The following is a 16,196-nucleotide window of genomic DNA, read 5'->3' as shown; positions in this document are numbered from 1 at the left end:
GTGGAACATCCAGGTGGTCTTTTGCAAACTTGAGATGTGTTTTTTTTTTTTAAGAGCAGTGGTTTCCTCTGTGGTGTCCTTCTAAAAATACCATTCTAGTTCAGTATTTTTCCTATAGTGGACACATAAACAGAGAACTTAGCAAGTTCTAGAGATTTCTGCAGGTCTTTTGCTGTTACCCTTGGGTTCTTTTTCACCTCCTTCAGCATTGCACGTTGTGCTCTTGGTGTGATCTTTGCAGGATGCCCACTCCTACGGAGAGTAGCAACAGTGCTGAATTTCCTCCATTTCTAGACAATTTCTCTTCCTGTGGACTGATGAACATTCAGGGCTTTAGAAATGCCTTTGTAGCCTTTTCCAGCTCCATGCATCTCTCCAATTCTTTTAAGGTCCTCTGAAAGTAGTTTTAGACCATAAGACCATAAGATAATGAGCAGAATTAGGCCACTTGGCCCAATTAGATCTGTTTCACCGTTTCATCATAGCTGATTCAAGTCAAGTTGCTTTTTATTGTCATTTCGACCATAAACTGCAGGTACAGTAAACAGTAAAAACGAAACAACGTTCCTCCAGGACCCTGGTGCTACATGAAACAACACAAAACTACACCAGACTATGTGAGACAACTCAAGGCTACACTAGACTACGTAAAACAACATACAAACTGCAGTAGACTACAGACCCGCACAGGACTACATAAAGTGCACAAAGGAGTGCAGGGCAGTACAATAATTAATTAATTAATTAATTAACAAGACAATAGGCACCATAGAGGACAAACTTCAGTATAATAATAAATGATGCAGGTGTCAGTCCAGGCTCTGAGTATTGAGGAGTCTGATGGCTTGGGGGAAGAAACTGTTGCACAGTCTGGTCGTAAGAGCCCGAATGCTTCGGTGCCTTTTCCCAGATGGCAGGAGGGAGAAGAGTTTGTACGAGGGGTGCGTGAGGTCCTTCACAATGCTGTTAGCTTTGCGGGTGCAGCGTGTGGTATAAATGTCTGTAATAGCGGGAAGAGAGACCCCAATAATCTTCTCAGCTGACTTCACTATCCACTGCAGGGTCTTGCAATCTAAGACGGTGCAATTCCCAAACCAGGCAGTAATGCAGCTGCTCAGGATGCTCCTGATACATCCTCTGTAGAATGTGGTGAGGATGGGGGGGTGGGAGATGGACTTTTCTCAGTCTTCGCAGAAAGTAGAGACGCTGCTGGGCTTTCTTTGCTATGGAGCTGGTGTTGAGGGACCAGGTGAGATTCTCCGCCAGGTGAACACCAAGAAATTTGGAGCTTTTAACAATTTCTACTGAGGAGCTGTCAATGTTCAGCGAAGAGTGGTCACTCTGTGCTATCCTGAAGTCAACAACCATCTCTTTTGTTTTGTTCACATTCAGAGACAGGTTGTTGGCTCTGCACCAGTCCGTTAGCCACTGCACCTCCTCTCTGTAAGCTGACTCATCGTTCTTACTGATAAGACCCACCACGGTCGTGTCATCATCGAACTTGATGATGTGATTCGAGCTGTGTATTGCTGCACAGTCGTGAGTCAGCAGAGTGAACAGCAGTGGACTGAGCACGCAGCCCTGGGAGGCGCCCCCGTGATGGTGTTGGAGATGCTGCTCCCGATCCGGATTGACTGAAGTCTCCCAGTCAGGAAGTCTAGGATCCAGTTGCAGAGGGAGGTGTCAGCCCCAGCAGTTTCAGCTTTCCAATCAGGTGCTGAGGAATGATTGTGTTGAATGCTGAACTGAAGTCTATGAACAGCATTCGAACGTACATGTCTTTTTTGTCCAGATGGTGGTGATGGCGTCATCTGTTGAGCAGTTGGGACAATACGCGAACTGCAGGGGGTCCAGTTTTCCTCTTAGCCCCAATCTCTAGCCTTCTCCTCATATCCCTTTTGGTCTAGATCAATGAAGAATCTATCAACCACGGCCTTAAATATACATAAAGACTTGGTCTCCATAGGTGCCTGTGAATTCCACAGATTCACTACTCTCTGACTAAAGAAATTCCTCCTATCTCCATTCTAAAAGGACGCCACTCTATTCTGAGGTTGTGTCTTCTGGTCTTGGACTCTACCACCACCGGAAACATCCTCGCCACATCCAGTCTATCAAGACATCTCACCATTCGAAAGGTTTCAATGAGGTCATCCCTCATTGTTCTGAATTCCAGTGAATACAGGCCCAGAGCCATCAAACACCTAATGAGCTTGTTCCACAATTCCCCAATTAATATCACTGTGTGATTACCAATAGTTTTGTTTCCCACACCTGCACTATAAATCCCAATTATGCTTACCTGCTGCCTTTCCAAAGCTGCGTTTTTTCAGTCATAAAGCACTCCCACCTACAGAACATCTACCTGCCTCACATATCTGTTGCTGCAAAAGTCTTGCCTGCCTTTATCTTTCACCAACCCATTTATTTATTTTGAGATACAGCGTGGAAGAGGCCCTTCTGGCCCAATAAGTCACGACACCCAGCAACCTACATATTTAACCCTACATATTTAACCCTAGCCTAACCACAGGACAATTTACAATGACCACTGCATCTTTGGAATGTGGGTGGGAAACGGAGCATCTGGAGGAAATCCATATGGTCATGGAAGACTTTAACTCCTTACTGATTGAGCCGGAGAGAAACTCCGAATCTGACGTCCTGAGCTGAAATAGATTTGTGCTAATGGCTGTGCTACTGTGGCGTCACATTGTTTTGTGATTCTCCAGATATCTCTACCCTGCCTGTCCCATCCCAACTTGCCTCGTTACAAAAAAATTGTAACTAGGCAAGTCATCGAAGATGGTGACGAATGTAGTCGGTGCCATGTTACACGGTCAATGGCAACATCAAAATTTCCAAAGTGTTATGCAGTTGTAAAGATAAAGATTAGCTTTACTCGTTGCATGTACATTGGGACACCCAGTGAAATATGTTTTGTCAACAGCCAACACAGTCCAAGGATGGGCTTGGGGCAGCCTGCAAGTGTCGCCAAGATTCTGGCACCAACAGAGCACGCCCAAAACTTACTAACCCTAATTGTACATCTTTGGACTGTGGGAGGAAGCCAGGGAACCTGGAGGAAACCCACGTGGTCCAGGGGAGATTGTACAAACTCCTTACAGACAGCAGTGGGAATTGAACCCAAAACACTGGCACTGTAAACGCTAGTCGCTACACTAACGGCAACAACACTACGTCAGTAGTCAGCGTTTAATGGTGGCGAGCAGGAACTATATTTCCTGTGCTTGTTCTAAACTGGAGAGCTTTGAATTAAGTGGAGTCCATTGTAATACAGACATTCTGATACTGTTAGCATAACACTGAGGCAATGGAACCAAAAGATCAACTTCCAGTACTTGTCCACACTTCCATACAAACAAGCACAAATAACAGATTTAACGCAAGTAGGTCTTAAATAAAATCAAACAGAACAATAAGAAATACTAATCCCACACTGAATAAGACACATGGAAATATAGTTGAACCAAACTCAGGGCACTTACTTTCTTCATTTTCACCTGTTTCGGATGTTACCCTTATGGTAAAACTTGCAGGATCCTCTGTCACCACTAGAGGGAAAAACAAGTATTAGTTTCCTTAGGAGAATAAGAAATTAATAGAAAATTAGTATGTAGGTACAGCAACTAAAAAGCTAGCAAACATGTATAACAGGTAGTCAGTTGCAGCCAGTACATCCCCGGTTATATTGGTTCTTAATGCAAATAACTGTATGAAATCTATTAGGGTGGACATGGAGGAAATGTTTCCTGTAGTGGGGGAGTCTAGGACCGAGGGGGCACAGCCTCAGAATAGAAGGCAGCCCCTTTAGACTCCTACGTCTTATGGGCTTCTTTCAATGTAATACAGAACTGTGCAAAAGTCTTAGGCACGTATATATAGCAAGGGTGCCAAAGACTTTTGCACAGTACTGCAGTAGTTTTATGTACCATTGTACTGCTATGACAAAAATAACATTTTATGACATATATGAGTGATGATAAACCTGATTCTGATTTCCTTTGTCTTGTCCATGTTGAGATCCAGATGGTTTTCTCACCCCCATTGGACAAACCTCTCTTCCCGCTCTCTGTACGCCGACTCATCACTGTTGCTGATGAGGCCGACAATTGTTGCATCATCAGAAAACGCGGTTTGAGCTGCATTTCCATCTGGCAGTGCAGCCGTGAGACAACAATGGGCTGAGAACACCGCCCTGGGCACCAGCGTTCAACGTGATGGAGCTTGAGATATTGCTGCCAACTTGGTCTGACTGGGGTTTTTCCATCAACAAGTCCAAGATCCATTTAGAGGAGGATGTTGAGGACAGTTTACTCACCAGCCTCAGAGGGGTGATCATGTTAAACGCCGAGCTGAAGTTGATGAACAGCATGCCAGTGTATGAGGCATCGTTTTCTAGGTGGGAGAGGACGACGTGGACGGCGAGGCTATGGCATCAAGATGGACCAGTTTGAGCAGTAGGCAAATTGGAAAGGGTCCAGTATAGCTGGAAGGTGGGATTTTATATAATCTCACCTTCCAGCTACATTGCTTCAGAATATGGAGTCACCCATTAGTTGATCATCACTGAGGACAACAACAACTCCATTCAGTTTAAAACAGCACAATAGCAATTCAATTATAATGAATGCATTTAAATTAACGTCAGAGTTATTTAAAGTGACATCTACCATAAGTTACAAAAAATAGAACATAGAACAATACAGCACAGTACAGGGCCTTCGGCCCACAATGTTGCGCTGACCCTTAAACCTGCCTCCCATATAACCACCCCACCTTAAATTCCTCCATATACCTGCCTAATAGTCTGTTAAATTTCACTAGTGTATCTGCCTCCACCACTAACTCAGGCAGTGCATTCCACGCACCAACCACTCTTGAGTGAAAAACCTTCCTCTAATATCTCCCTTGAACTTCCCTCCCCTTACCTTAAAGCCATGTCCTCTTGTACTGAGAAGTGGTGCCCTGGGGAAGAGGCGCTGGCTGTCCACTCTATCTATTCCTCTTAATATCTTGTATACCTCTATCATGTCTCCTCTCATCCTCCTTCTCTCCAGAGAGTAAAGCCCTAGCTCCCTAATCTCTGATCATAATCCATACTCTCTACACCAGGCAGCATCCTGGTAAATCTCCTCTGTACCCTTTCCAATGCTTCCACATCCTTCCTATAGTGAGGCGACCAGAACTGGACACAGTACTCCAAGTGTGGCCGAACCAGAGTTTTATAGAGCTGTATCATTAGCTAGATAGATAGATAGATAGATACTTTATTCATCCCCATGGGGAAATTCAACTTTTTCCAATGTCCCATACACTTGTTGTAGCAAAACTAATTACATACAATACTTAACTCAGTAAAAAATGATATGCATCTAAATCACTATCTCAAAAAGCATTAATAATAGCTTTTAAAAAGTTCTTAAGTCCTGGCGGTAGAATTGTAAAGCCTAATGGCATTAGGGAGTATTGACCTCTTCATCCTGTCTGAGGAGCATTGCATCGATAGTAACCTGTCGCTGAAACTGCTTCTCTGTCTCTGGATGGTGCTATGTAGAGGATGTTCAGAGTTTTCCATAATTGACCGTAGCCTACTCAGCGCCCTTCGCTCAGCTACCGATGTTAAACTCTCCAGTACTTTGCCCACGACTCTTTTTACCCCGCGACTCTTAAACTCTATCCCTCAACTTATGAAAGCTAAAACTCCATAAGCTTTCTTAACTACCCTACTTACCTGTGAGGCAACTTTCAGGGATCTGTGGACATGTACCCCCAGATCCCTCTGCTCCTCCACACTTCCAAGTATCCTGCCATTTACTTTGTACTCTGCCTTGGAGTTTGTCCTTCCAAAGTGTACCACCTCACACTTCTTCGGGTTGAACTCCATCTGTCACTTCTCAGCCCACTTCTGCATCCTATCAATGTCTCTCTGCAATCTTCGACAATCATTATCCACATCACCACCAACTTTGTGTCGTCAATTAAATTAAAAACAAACAACTCTAAAATGGGGCATTGCTTGGTTATGCGACAGCCCTGGGGAGAAAGCAGTTTTTCAGTCTGGATGTCCGTGCAGAGATGTTTCTTTATCACCTGCCAGATGATAGGAAATTGAACAGGTGAGTGGGGTGGGGTGAGTCCATCATGATGTTGGGAGCCCGCCTAGACAGTGCAAGTTGTAGGTGGTTTTCATATCCGGTAGTGTCTCTGCAATGGTGTTCTGTGATGTCCTGATCACTCGCCAAAGAGTATTTTGGTTGCTCGTTTCAGCTAGTGTACCATATCAGAATCAGGTTTAATATCACCGGCATCTGTTGTGAAATTTGTCGGCTTTGCAGCAGCAGTACATTGCACTACATGATAATAGAGGGAAAACTTTCATCTCCCTCTTGTGCTTCCCCCCCCCTCCTTTCTTTCTCCTGAGGCCTCCCGTCCCATGATCCTTTCCCTTCTCCAGCTCTGTATCACTTTCGCCAATCACCTTTCCAGCTCTTAGCTTCATCCCTCCCCCTCCGGTCTTCTCCTATCATTTCGCATTTCCCCCTCCCCCCACTACTTTCAAATCTCTTACTACTTTTCCTTTCGATTAGTCCTGACGAAGGGTCTCGGCCCGAAACGTCGACAGCGCTTCTCCCTATAGATGCTGCCTGGCCTGCTGTGTTCCACCAGCATTTTGTGTGTGTTGTTACAGTAAATATATAGTTATTTTAAATTAGTGCAAAAATAGAAGTAAAAAAGTAGAGAGGTAGTTGCGATGCATAATTGAGAGCATACTGTCATGCTCTCAATTATACATCGATAAAGGTTTACCAGCAGCTTTTGGGGTAGATTTGCTCTCTTTAAACTCCTAAGATCATGTAGGAGCTGCTGAGCCTTCCTGACTCAGCTCTTCTCTCAAAGGTCAGTGAATCTTTAGAATGATCTAGCTGAGAGCCACGCCAGTGCTATCATTGAACATTTTCAGGGTGGAAACTGACAGACAAACAAGTTGCAGGAGATGTTGCTGAGAGAGTGAAAATACAGCTGAATTCAAAACTGGATAAGCTAGAATAGCAAAGCTTACTCAGGTAATCAACGGCTAACTCCTGCTCATTTCATCTTTATAAATTATTCATGAAAAACACACTAAATCACAAACTGTTTAATACAGTCCTTTTCTGTCCTTAATCCAGCACAAACAATTTTATTCCTAATATTTGTTCTCTGGATAAAAAATAAGCAAAGTCTCAAAAGATTGGAGCATTACAAACCAATGTTGCAGACCAATAGAAACACAGGGAGGTTGGAGGTTATCCAGCCCTTCCAGCCAATCCTACCATTCACAAGGATCATGATTATCCTATCCCAATACTGTATTCCTTGTCTCCCCCATGCTGCTTAATGCCTTTGCGCCTGGAAATGTTTTCAGCAAGTTACCTGCTGTACCTTCTTTGGTACCAATTCACTACTGACTGAATGGAGAGATTTCTCCTTATACCAGTTCCAATCTTTTTATCCTGCATTTTGAAATTGATTTCCAATTCTAGACACGCCAGTCAAGGATCCTTTTAGTATCCAGGCTGTTTAGTCCTGACAGAAGTTTCACGAAGATCCACCTTATCATTCATATTATGACAATGACACTGGGGCCATTACTGTCTGTTTTGGTTCAGCATCCTCTCACAATATACAAAACTACAGTGAACTTGTGTATGTCCAGGGACATGGGTGGGCTCAATCTACCAGACGTCAGGGCATATAAATTATCCTCTGAAATGACCAAGTTAGCTAAACATTGGGACAGGGCTGATGTTGATTCAGATTGGGTAGTTATAGAACGGAGCTTGGCTACACCACATTCTCCCCCTAACACCCTCTCACAACATGTGTAAAACAAGACTAATCTAAATCCTATACTATTTCACTCAAGGAGTGTGTGGAGTACAATTCATAAATCTAGTAAAAATGTCACATTTAAATCAGTTACACTCCTCGCTCTGGAATAACCCTGCAATACGTATTGGGAAAAGAATGGTGTACTAGAAAGAATGGAAGATTAAAGGTGTAAATACAGTAGGTGATCTCTATGAGAATGGGATTTTTATGTTGTATGTGGATTTGCAGAGGAAATATAACTTTGTAGATAAAGGGAATTTCTGGAAGTATTTACAAATAAGACATTGCGTTAGTAGCATATTCAAGAATGGTGGCCCACAAAGTAACCCTTTAACTGAATACTTTACACTACCACAGGAAGTTCATAAAGCATCAGTGTTTTATAAAATGTTCAAGCACTCTGTGGGTGAACCGTGTAACAATCTCAAAGCAGTATGGCAGAAGGATTTTGGAAGTGATATTGAAGATAATGAGTGGTCAAATATTTTATCAAATGTGGGTAGACGTATTAGGGAAGTGAGAGGGAAATTTATTCAGTATAAGATAATACACAGATATTATTGGACACCAACTAGACTCTACAAAATGGGGATTGTTGATAATCATTTATGCCGGAAATGTAAAAATGAGGTGGGCACATATTTTCACATGATTTGGGAGTGTTCCATGGTTCGTCCATTTTGGTGTAAAGTTTTTGATTTGTTGGGGAATTGATCACATTGCCCTTGTGCCCACGGCTTTGTCTCCTGGGGGACAATGATACCTAATGTAAACAATGACAGATTTACTATTTTAAAGGTGGGTCTCATCACAGCTACAAGAATTATATTGCAAAACTGGAAAAAACCCAGATGTCCCACTGTGAGGGAATGGACTGAGGAAATGGCTAAGACTTCATCATATGAACATATATTGGGAAGAATTAACAGTGAGGGAGAAGTGCAAGACGCGTGGGATCAATTTTGGTTGTATGTTAATTTAAACTTAAATTAGAAGGTTTTTTTTCCGTTTCTTAGTTTTATATGTTTTCCTGTCATGGGATGGCTGTGTAAATATGCTGTACTGTATCTGCTCTATGATATGCTGTGCTGCTTTGTAAAATAAGAATAAATAATAATAAAAATTTGAATTACAAAAAAAAAACTACAGTGAACTGTCAGGTCAACAGAAAAGGTCATTGGCTGCACAGGACCGAAAGAAGCTGCAGAAAGTTGTAAATCTCGTCAGCTCCATCTTGGGTACTAGCAAACAAAGTACCCAGGACATCTTTAGGGAACGGTGTCTCAGAAAGACAGCGTCCATTATTAAGGACCTCCAGCACCCAGGGCAAGCCCTTTTCTCACTGTTACCATCAGGTAGGAGGTACAGAAGCCTGAAGGCACACACTCAGTGATTCAGGAACAGCTTCTTCCCTTCTACCATCCAATTCCTAAATGGACTATTGGACACTACCTCATTTTAAAAAAAAATATACAGTATTTCTGTTTTTGCAAGTTTTTAAAAATCTATTCAATATATGTAATTGATTTACTTGTTAATGTATTGTTATGTTTTATTTTATTTACTATTTTTTTCTCTCTCTGCTAGATTATGCATTGCATTGAACTGCTGCTGCTAAGTTAACAAATTTCACGTCACATGCTGGTGATAATAAACCTGATTCTGATTCTACCATTGCTGCAGGACTTGTATACATCCAGGACAAAGAAACGGACAGGAAAAGTCACACAAGTGCCAATACAATAAAATCCCAGCAGCACCTCTACTTTCTTAGAAGCTTGCGAAGAGTCGGCATGGCATCTAAAACTCTGACAGACTTCTATAGATACGTGGTGGAGAGTATACTGACTGGTTGCAAAACAGCATGATAAGGACAAACCGTTACCCTTTAAAGGAAAATCCAACAAAAAGTAGTGGTCAGTGCAGTCCGTCAAAGGTAAAGCCCTCCCCACCACTGAGCACATCTGCATGGAGTGCTGCCATAGAAAGGCAGCATCCATCATCACAGACTCCCACCATGCTCCCTCCTCACTGCTGCAATTGAGAAGGCGGTCCAGGAACCTCGGGGCCCACACCACCAGATTCAGGAAAATAGTACCCTTCAACCATCAAGCTCTTGGAACAGTGAGGATAACTTCACTCACACCCCCCCCCCCACCTCAACGAAATATTCTCACAAACAATGACTCTTCATCTCATGTGCTCAATATATATTATTTATTTATTATTTCTTTTGTACTTGCACATTGGCTGCTTGTCCATCTTGTTGGGTGTGGTCTTCTATTGATTCTAATATCTTTCTTGGACTTAATGGGTTGGCAAAAAAATTAATCTCAGGTTGTACATGGTGACATATATGCATTTTGAACCTGTCCTGATGAAGGATCTCGGCCTGAAACATTGACTGTTTATTCATTTCCATTGACGCTGCCTGACCTGCTGAGTTGCTCCAGTACTTTGTGCGTGTTGCCCATCCTGCAGACAGACTTTGCCAAAAGTTTCCTTCCGGAAAGCACTATCGAGCTATGAGAACAAAAGCTTTGCAGCATCTTAAAAGCTTTGGCCCCCAGGTAGTTAATCTGATCAACCACTCTAGTTAGCCCATCACCACACTGTAAAAACTTTCTATAATGCTGTTTATATTTCAAATACATGCTGGTAGTTATGTGTGTGTGTGTTGCTCTGGTATTTATGTATATTTTAGTCCTATCTGTCCTTTAACATCTAACTTTTTTTTTAATAATTGTTGAATGTTGTTGTTTTATGTTGCATGTCACACCCTGGCCAACACACCACAGCAAATCCCTAACAGATGTAAATGTATCTGGCCAACAACGTTGATCCTTGATTAGTTCACTTTTATCCTTTAAGCAACACACACAAAATGCCGGAGGAGCTCAGCAGGCCAGGCAGCCTCGTCAGCCGAAATATTGATCGTACTCCTCTGCTAGATGCTGCCTGGCCTGCTGAGTTCCTGCAGCGTTTTGTATGTGTTGCTCGGATTTCCAGCACCTGTAGGTTTCCTCTTGTTTATCCTTTAAGGATGGGAGTAAACAGTACAAATTGTCCAGCATGGACCAGATGGGCCAAAGGGCCTATTTCTGGTTGTACTTTCCTATGACTCTATGAAATAGAGCAGAGGTCCTCGTTCTATCTTGCCTACACTTCAGAAATATAGCAACGTAACTATTCTAAAGCTTACTCACCATCTTCATCACATTCTTGGTTCCTAACATTCCTGGAAAACTGCCTTTATCTCCTCTCGTACACAGAACCAGAATAATTATTTAATTGCTCTTCCATAATTGTACAGGGATGGTGCTGTGGCCTCATCACTTCATGAACCTCCTGACACCGAATGCACGGAATTTGCACATTTTCCCTGTGACATATGTGGGTTTCTTCTGAGGGTTTCAGTTTCCTACAACATCCCAAACTGATTCTTACCCCAAATGTCGATAGAAAGTGCATCAAAACCACCAGCGGAACTAAAGGTACATAAATCATCGTCAAGCCTGAATTTCTGTAGGATATTTAACTGGTAATAGATTTTAAATGACAAAAATTGTTTTTAATGCTGTCAAAATGGGAAACAGTCTTCCCTCAAGCCATTAGGCTTCTGAAACCCTGCCACACCTTACGACATTTAAAATTTTTGAACTTTATTTATGTGTAATCCATCTGTAGATTTCATCCTCATTTTCACATATTATGCGTTATGTATACTACAGTGCTTCATACCCTGGTTTGGAGAACGTTGTCTCATTTAACGGTATGCATGTATGTAGTTAAATGACAATAAAGTTGACTTGACTTGAGAACCCAACAATGTGACAGTCAAGAGAAACATGCCCTCCTGTTTGTCACTCGATTTTCCAGACAAGTCTATGACCTGCCTTCCAGAAGCTTCAAATTTAGTTAACAGAGTCTCATAAGGACGTTTATATTTCAATAAACATCAACGTAAATAACAAACTCTCCTACTTCCACAATCATCATCATGTGCTGTGTCGTACGACGTGGTTGATCAGTCTTTCCATGACCATGATTGCTCTTGGCAACTTTTTCTATGGAAGTGGTTTGCCATTGGCTTCTTCTGGGCAGTGTCTTGTTTTACAAAACGGGTGACCCAGTCATTATCAACACTCTTCAGAGATTGTCTTCATAAACAATGACTTGTGATATGCACCATACAACCACCACCTGCTCCCTTGATCAGTTGGAGGGGACTGCTACAACTTGCCCTTTACCACAGACTGTAAATTAACCTCTTGGGAGTCTTGCACGAGGCTCCCAAATCCCTCTGCACCTCTGAAGTTTGAACCTTCTCCCCATTTAGATAATAGTCCACACTATTGTTCCTTTTACCAAATGCATTATCATACATTTCTCAACAATCTATTCCATCTGCCACTTTTTTGCCCATTTGCCAATTTGACTAAGTCCTGCTTCACTCACATTGCTTCCACTGGTAGATGAGACTAGAACTAGGGAGCATAGCCTCAAGATTCAGGGGAGTAGATTTAGGATGGAGATGAGGAGGAACTGCTTTTCCCATAGAGTGGTGAATCTGTAGAATTCTCTGCCCAGTGAAGCAGTGGAGGCTACCTCAGTAGATATGTTTAAGACAATTTTGGATAGGGAATTAAGGATTATGGGGAAAGGCAGGTGGGTGGATATGAGTTCATGGCCAGATCAACCATGATCTTATTGAATAGCAGAGCAGACTTGATGGGCCAGATGGCCAACTCCTGCTCCGATTTCTTACGTTCTTATGTTCAGTCACTTTTATGCAGAAATAGAGAAAATTCAACAGGATTCACAAACTTTCTAGCACCACTGTATCTCCACCCCACCACCCAAGTGCATCCAACACTTTTGACAAAACCATAGCCACGTATGTGGCATAAATCCACTTACATTTTGCTGATACACTAAGACTTTTCGTTTTACTTGGTCACTATATCCTCTATCGGGACGCATGGGGTGTCCAGGGAGGGGTAGCACCTCCGGTGAAGGGGCTTGCTGTGCCCATTCTGGGGCAACTCACTCACCTTATCCCCAGAATATGGCTGAAAGATTGAGACCTGAAACCCCCGTCAGCTCTGCCGGCAACACAACATCATTTACATGCTCACACAAACACTCTGTTCCAATTCCGATCCTTGTCAGCTCTGCTCCTTCTACGCTGTGCGGCTGCGCGGTAACTGAAATGCTCCTGCGCACATAACCATTGTTATCACGCAGCTGGAATTGGACATGGCTAGAAACAGTTTTCAAAATGCGTAAGATTTCTGTTGTTCTGTATTTAATCGTACCCTTCCATTAATAAATAAAAAATGTGATTTTTCAATTTACATTCTAGGAATTCATCGTGTGCATATTACAAAGCAAACTACAGTGCAGCTCAGTTTTCAGGCCATGTAAAAGTTTCCTGTTGAGAGCAATGGCTAGTCCACACGGCTGCAAAAAAAAAAATCAGAGGGAATGTTGCTCATCAGAGAGAAATAAAAGTATTCAAGGAAGTTCCAAAATCTTTCTGAGAAAAAAAGAACAAGTAACATCCAGGAGTCTTGGGAATCTCTGGCCCACAACAACTCAAAGTGAATAAGAAGCTCTCAGTACAGCATTGAGAACTGTGAGTCCATGTGTGTGGAGAAAATAGCAGAAGATGCCAATTTGTGGGCTGCATTTTGGCCTCATCTGCCCCCTTAGAACCAGAATGAAGTTTACATTCTGGCACATTGTCACTTGAATAGAACATAAAACACTGAAAATCTACAGCACATTACAGACCCTTCAGCCCACAATGTTGTGACGACCATGTAACCTACTGGAGAAGCTGCCTAGAATTTCCCTACCACATAGCCCTCTATTTTTCTAAGGTCCATGGAATATAGACTATTGCAATCTGTCACTTTAATGGAAAAAGCCTCATCTCGCCCCCATACCCCCACCCCTCTCCATCGCCCACCGACATTTTCCTCTGCACCGTCCCCAACTCATAACCCACCCCTCCCATCCCCAGCCTCCTTTACTCCATCGCCACACTTTCCCGTCCCTCACTCTCCCATCCTCTCTCCTGATCTTTCCCCTCGCCCCCTCCCGTCCTGCCCCTCACTCATTTCCCCGCACTGCCTCCACGCCAGTCACCGGCTGGGCCTTAACCGGGCCCCTACGAGAGCGGAGAGCAGCGCCTCTCCCTTCTGCTCGGCGGCTGGCCGCTCACCTGTGAACGAGTCCGGGTAAATGGACTCCAGCGCCTCCAGCTCGTTGCGCTGCTCCTCGCTGTAATCGGTCATCTTGTACGGTGGAGCAAGGCCATTGAGAGAAGCGCCTCCCGTCAGACACGCCGGCCTCCGTACCCAGCTTCGGATCGTCGATCGATTCAGCTGTCAGCGCAGACACGTGACCCTCCCCGGACGATCCATTCACGATCGATTTGCTGGGCCCTGAGCTGTGACGTCATTGATACGGAACGCGGCGCTGGCGGGGGAATCCCCAGCGGGGCCCGGCGTGCCGGGGAACCACGCTGTCTCACGGACGCTCCGGCGGCTCCCGAGACGATCCCGGGCCCTAATGATAAAGCATAGCCCGGTGATGTCCTGAGTCGGAGCGGTGTTTTGCACAATGTCGGCTACGTGGAACAGTGTCTGTTCCCAACCTACACTGGCGGCCGTCCCGCTCTTCGCTACATCGACGACTGCATTGCTGCTTCTTCCTGCACCCATGCAGAACTCGTCGACTTCATCTACCTTGTCTCCAACATCCACCCTGCCCTCAAATTTAACCGATCCATTTCCGACAGCTTCGTCCCTCTCTCGGTCTCTCTGTCTCAGCTTATCTACTAATGTCTATTCTAAACCCACGGACTCTCACAGCCACCTGGACTTATTCCCAATTCCTCCGTCTCCGCCGCATCTGCTCTAGGATGAGGCTTTTCATTCCAGAACGAAGGAGATACCCTCCTTCTTCAAAGAAAGGGGCTCCCCTTCCTCCACCATCATTTCACGCACGTCTGCTCCCCGCCACCCTACCAGGGTTAGGGTTCCTCTTATACTCACCTACCAGCCTCCGCGTCCAGCGCACAATTCTCCGCAACTTCCGCTGTCTCCAGGTTTCTCAGATCCTAGATCTCAGTAGTAAGGCCCTTTAGAAGAAGAAGATGGTAGTGTGCCAGTTTTGAACTGCTGCAGTCCCTCCTGTGAAGCTGCACTCGGAGTGTTTATTAGGGAGGAACAACCAGCCATCCTATATTTCTAAATCAGGATGGCATGTGCCAACACAACAGTATTTTCATGTAAGCATTGTCCACCTTCGACATGTGGGTTGTGGGATGAGGAAGTCCCCTGCATCCTTTTCTCCCTGTATACCCATGACTGTATCACCACCCACAGCTCTAATCTGCTAATTAAGTTTGCTGATGACACTACATTGATTGGCCTAATCTCAAACAATAACGAGGTGGCCTACAGGGAAGAAGTCACCTCTCTGACACAGTGGTGTCAAGAAAACAACCTCTCCGTCAATGTCGCAAAAACAAAGGAGCTGGTTGTGGACTACAGGAGGAATGGAGACGGGCTAACCCCTATTGACATCAATGGATCTGGGGTTGAGAGGGTGAACAGCTTCAGGTTCCCCGGCATCCACATCACCTCACGTGGTTTGTACACACCATCTGTGTAGTGAAAAAGGCACAACAGCGACTCTTTCACCTCAGACGGTTGAGGAAGTTTGATATGGGCCCCCAAATCCTAAGAACTTTCTACAGGGGCACAATTGAGAGCATCCTGACTGGCTGCATCACTGCCTGGTATGGGGAATTGTACCTCCCTTAATCGCAGGACTCTGCAGAGGGTGGCGCAGACAGCCCAGCACATCTGTAGCTGTGAACTTCCCATGATTCAGGACATTTACAAAGACAGGTGTGTAAAAAGGGCCAATAGGATCATTGAGGACCCAAGTCATCCCAACCACAATCTATTCCAGCTGCTACTGTCTGGGAAGTGGTACCGCAGCGTTAAAGCCAGGACGAACAGGTTCTGGGACAGCTTCTGCCACCAGGCCATCAGACTGATTAACTCACAATGATTTGAGTGTACTCTATATTACATTGACTGTTCTATTATTATAAATAATTTATAAATCAGTATGATTGTGCATTGCACATTTAGATGGAGATGTAACAAAGATTTTTACTCCTCATGTATGTGAAGGGTGTAAGAAGTAAAATCCAGTCAATTCATTTCAAGTTACAATTGAACCCATGTCAGTGCCATTTGTGGCTGCTCCTTGCTATA

At 44.0% G+C, this 16,196-nt stretch overlaps 1 protein-coding gene across 1 annotated transcript in view; it reads right to left on the bottom strand.

Moving 5' to 3' along the window:
* The window catches only part of rwdd1 (RWD domain containing 1), a 37,264-nt gene extending 22,975 nt beyond the window's left edge, over positions 1 to 14,289 (bottom strand). Inside the window, exons 1-2 of the mRNA XM_073057451.1 lie at positions 14,126 to 14,289; positions 3,510 to 3,575 (exon numbers count right to left, since the gene is read on the bottom strand). Of these exons, the coding sequence (XP_072913552.1) occupies positions 3,510 to 3,575; positions 14,126 to 14,198 (139 nt within the window). The 5' untranslated portion in view covers positions 14,199 to 14,289. The remainder of the gene's footprint in view (positions 1 to 3,509; positions 3,576 to 14,125) is intronic.
* Between the last annotated feature and the right edge of the window lie 1,907 nt (positions 14,290 to 16,196).

The sequence above is a fragment of the Hemitrygon akajei genome, chromosome 9 (assembly GCF_048418815.1).
Source record: "Hemitrygon akajei chromosome 9, sHemAka1.3, whole genome shotgun sequence".
Taxonomy (NCBI): Eukaryota; Metazoa; Chordata; class Chondrichthyes; order Myliobatiformes; family Dasyatidae; genus Hemitrygon; species Hemitrygon akajei.
The sequence above is the reverse complement of the archived record's forward strand: the minus strand, read 5'-3'. Positions and strand labels throughout refer to the sequence as shown.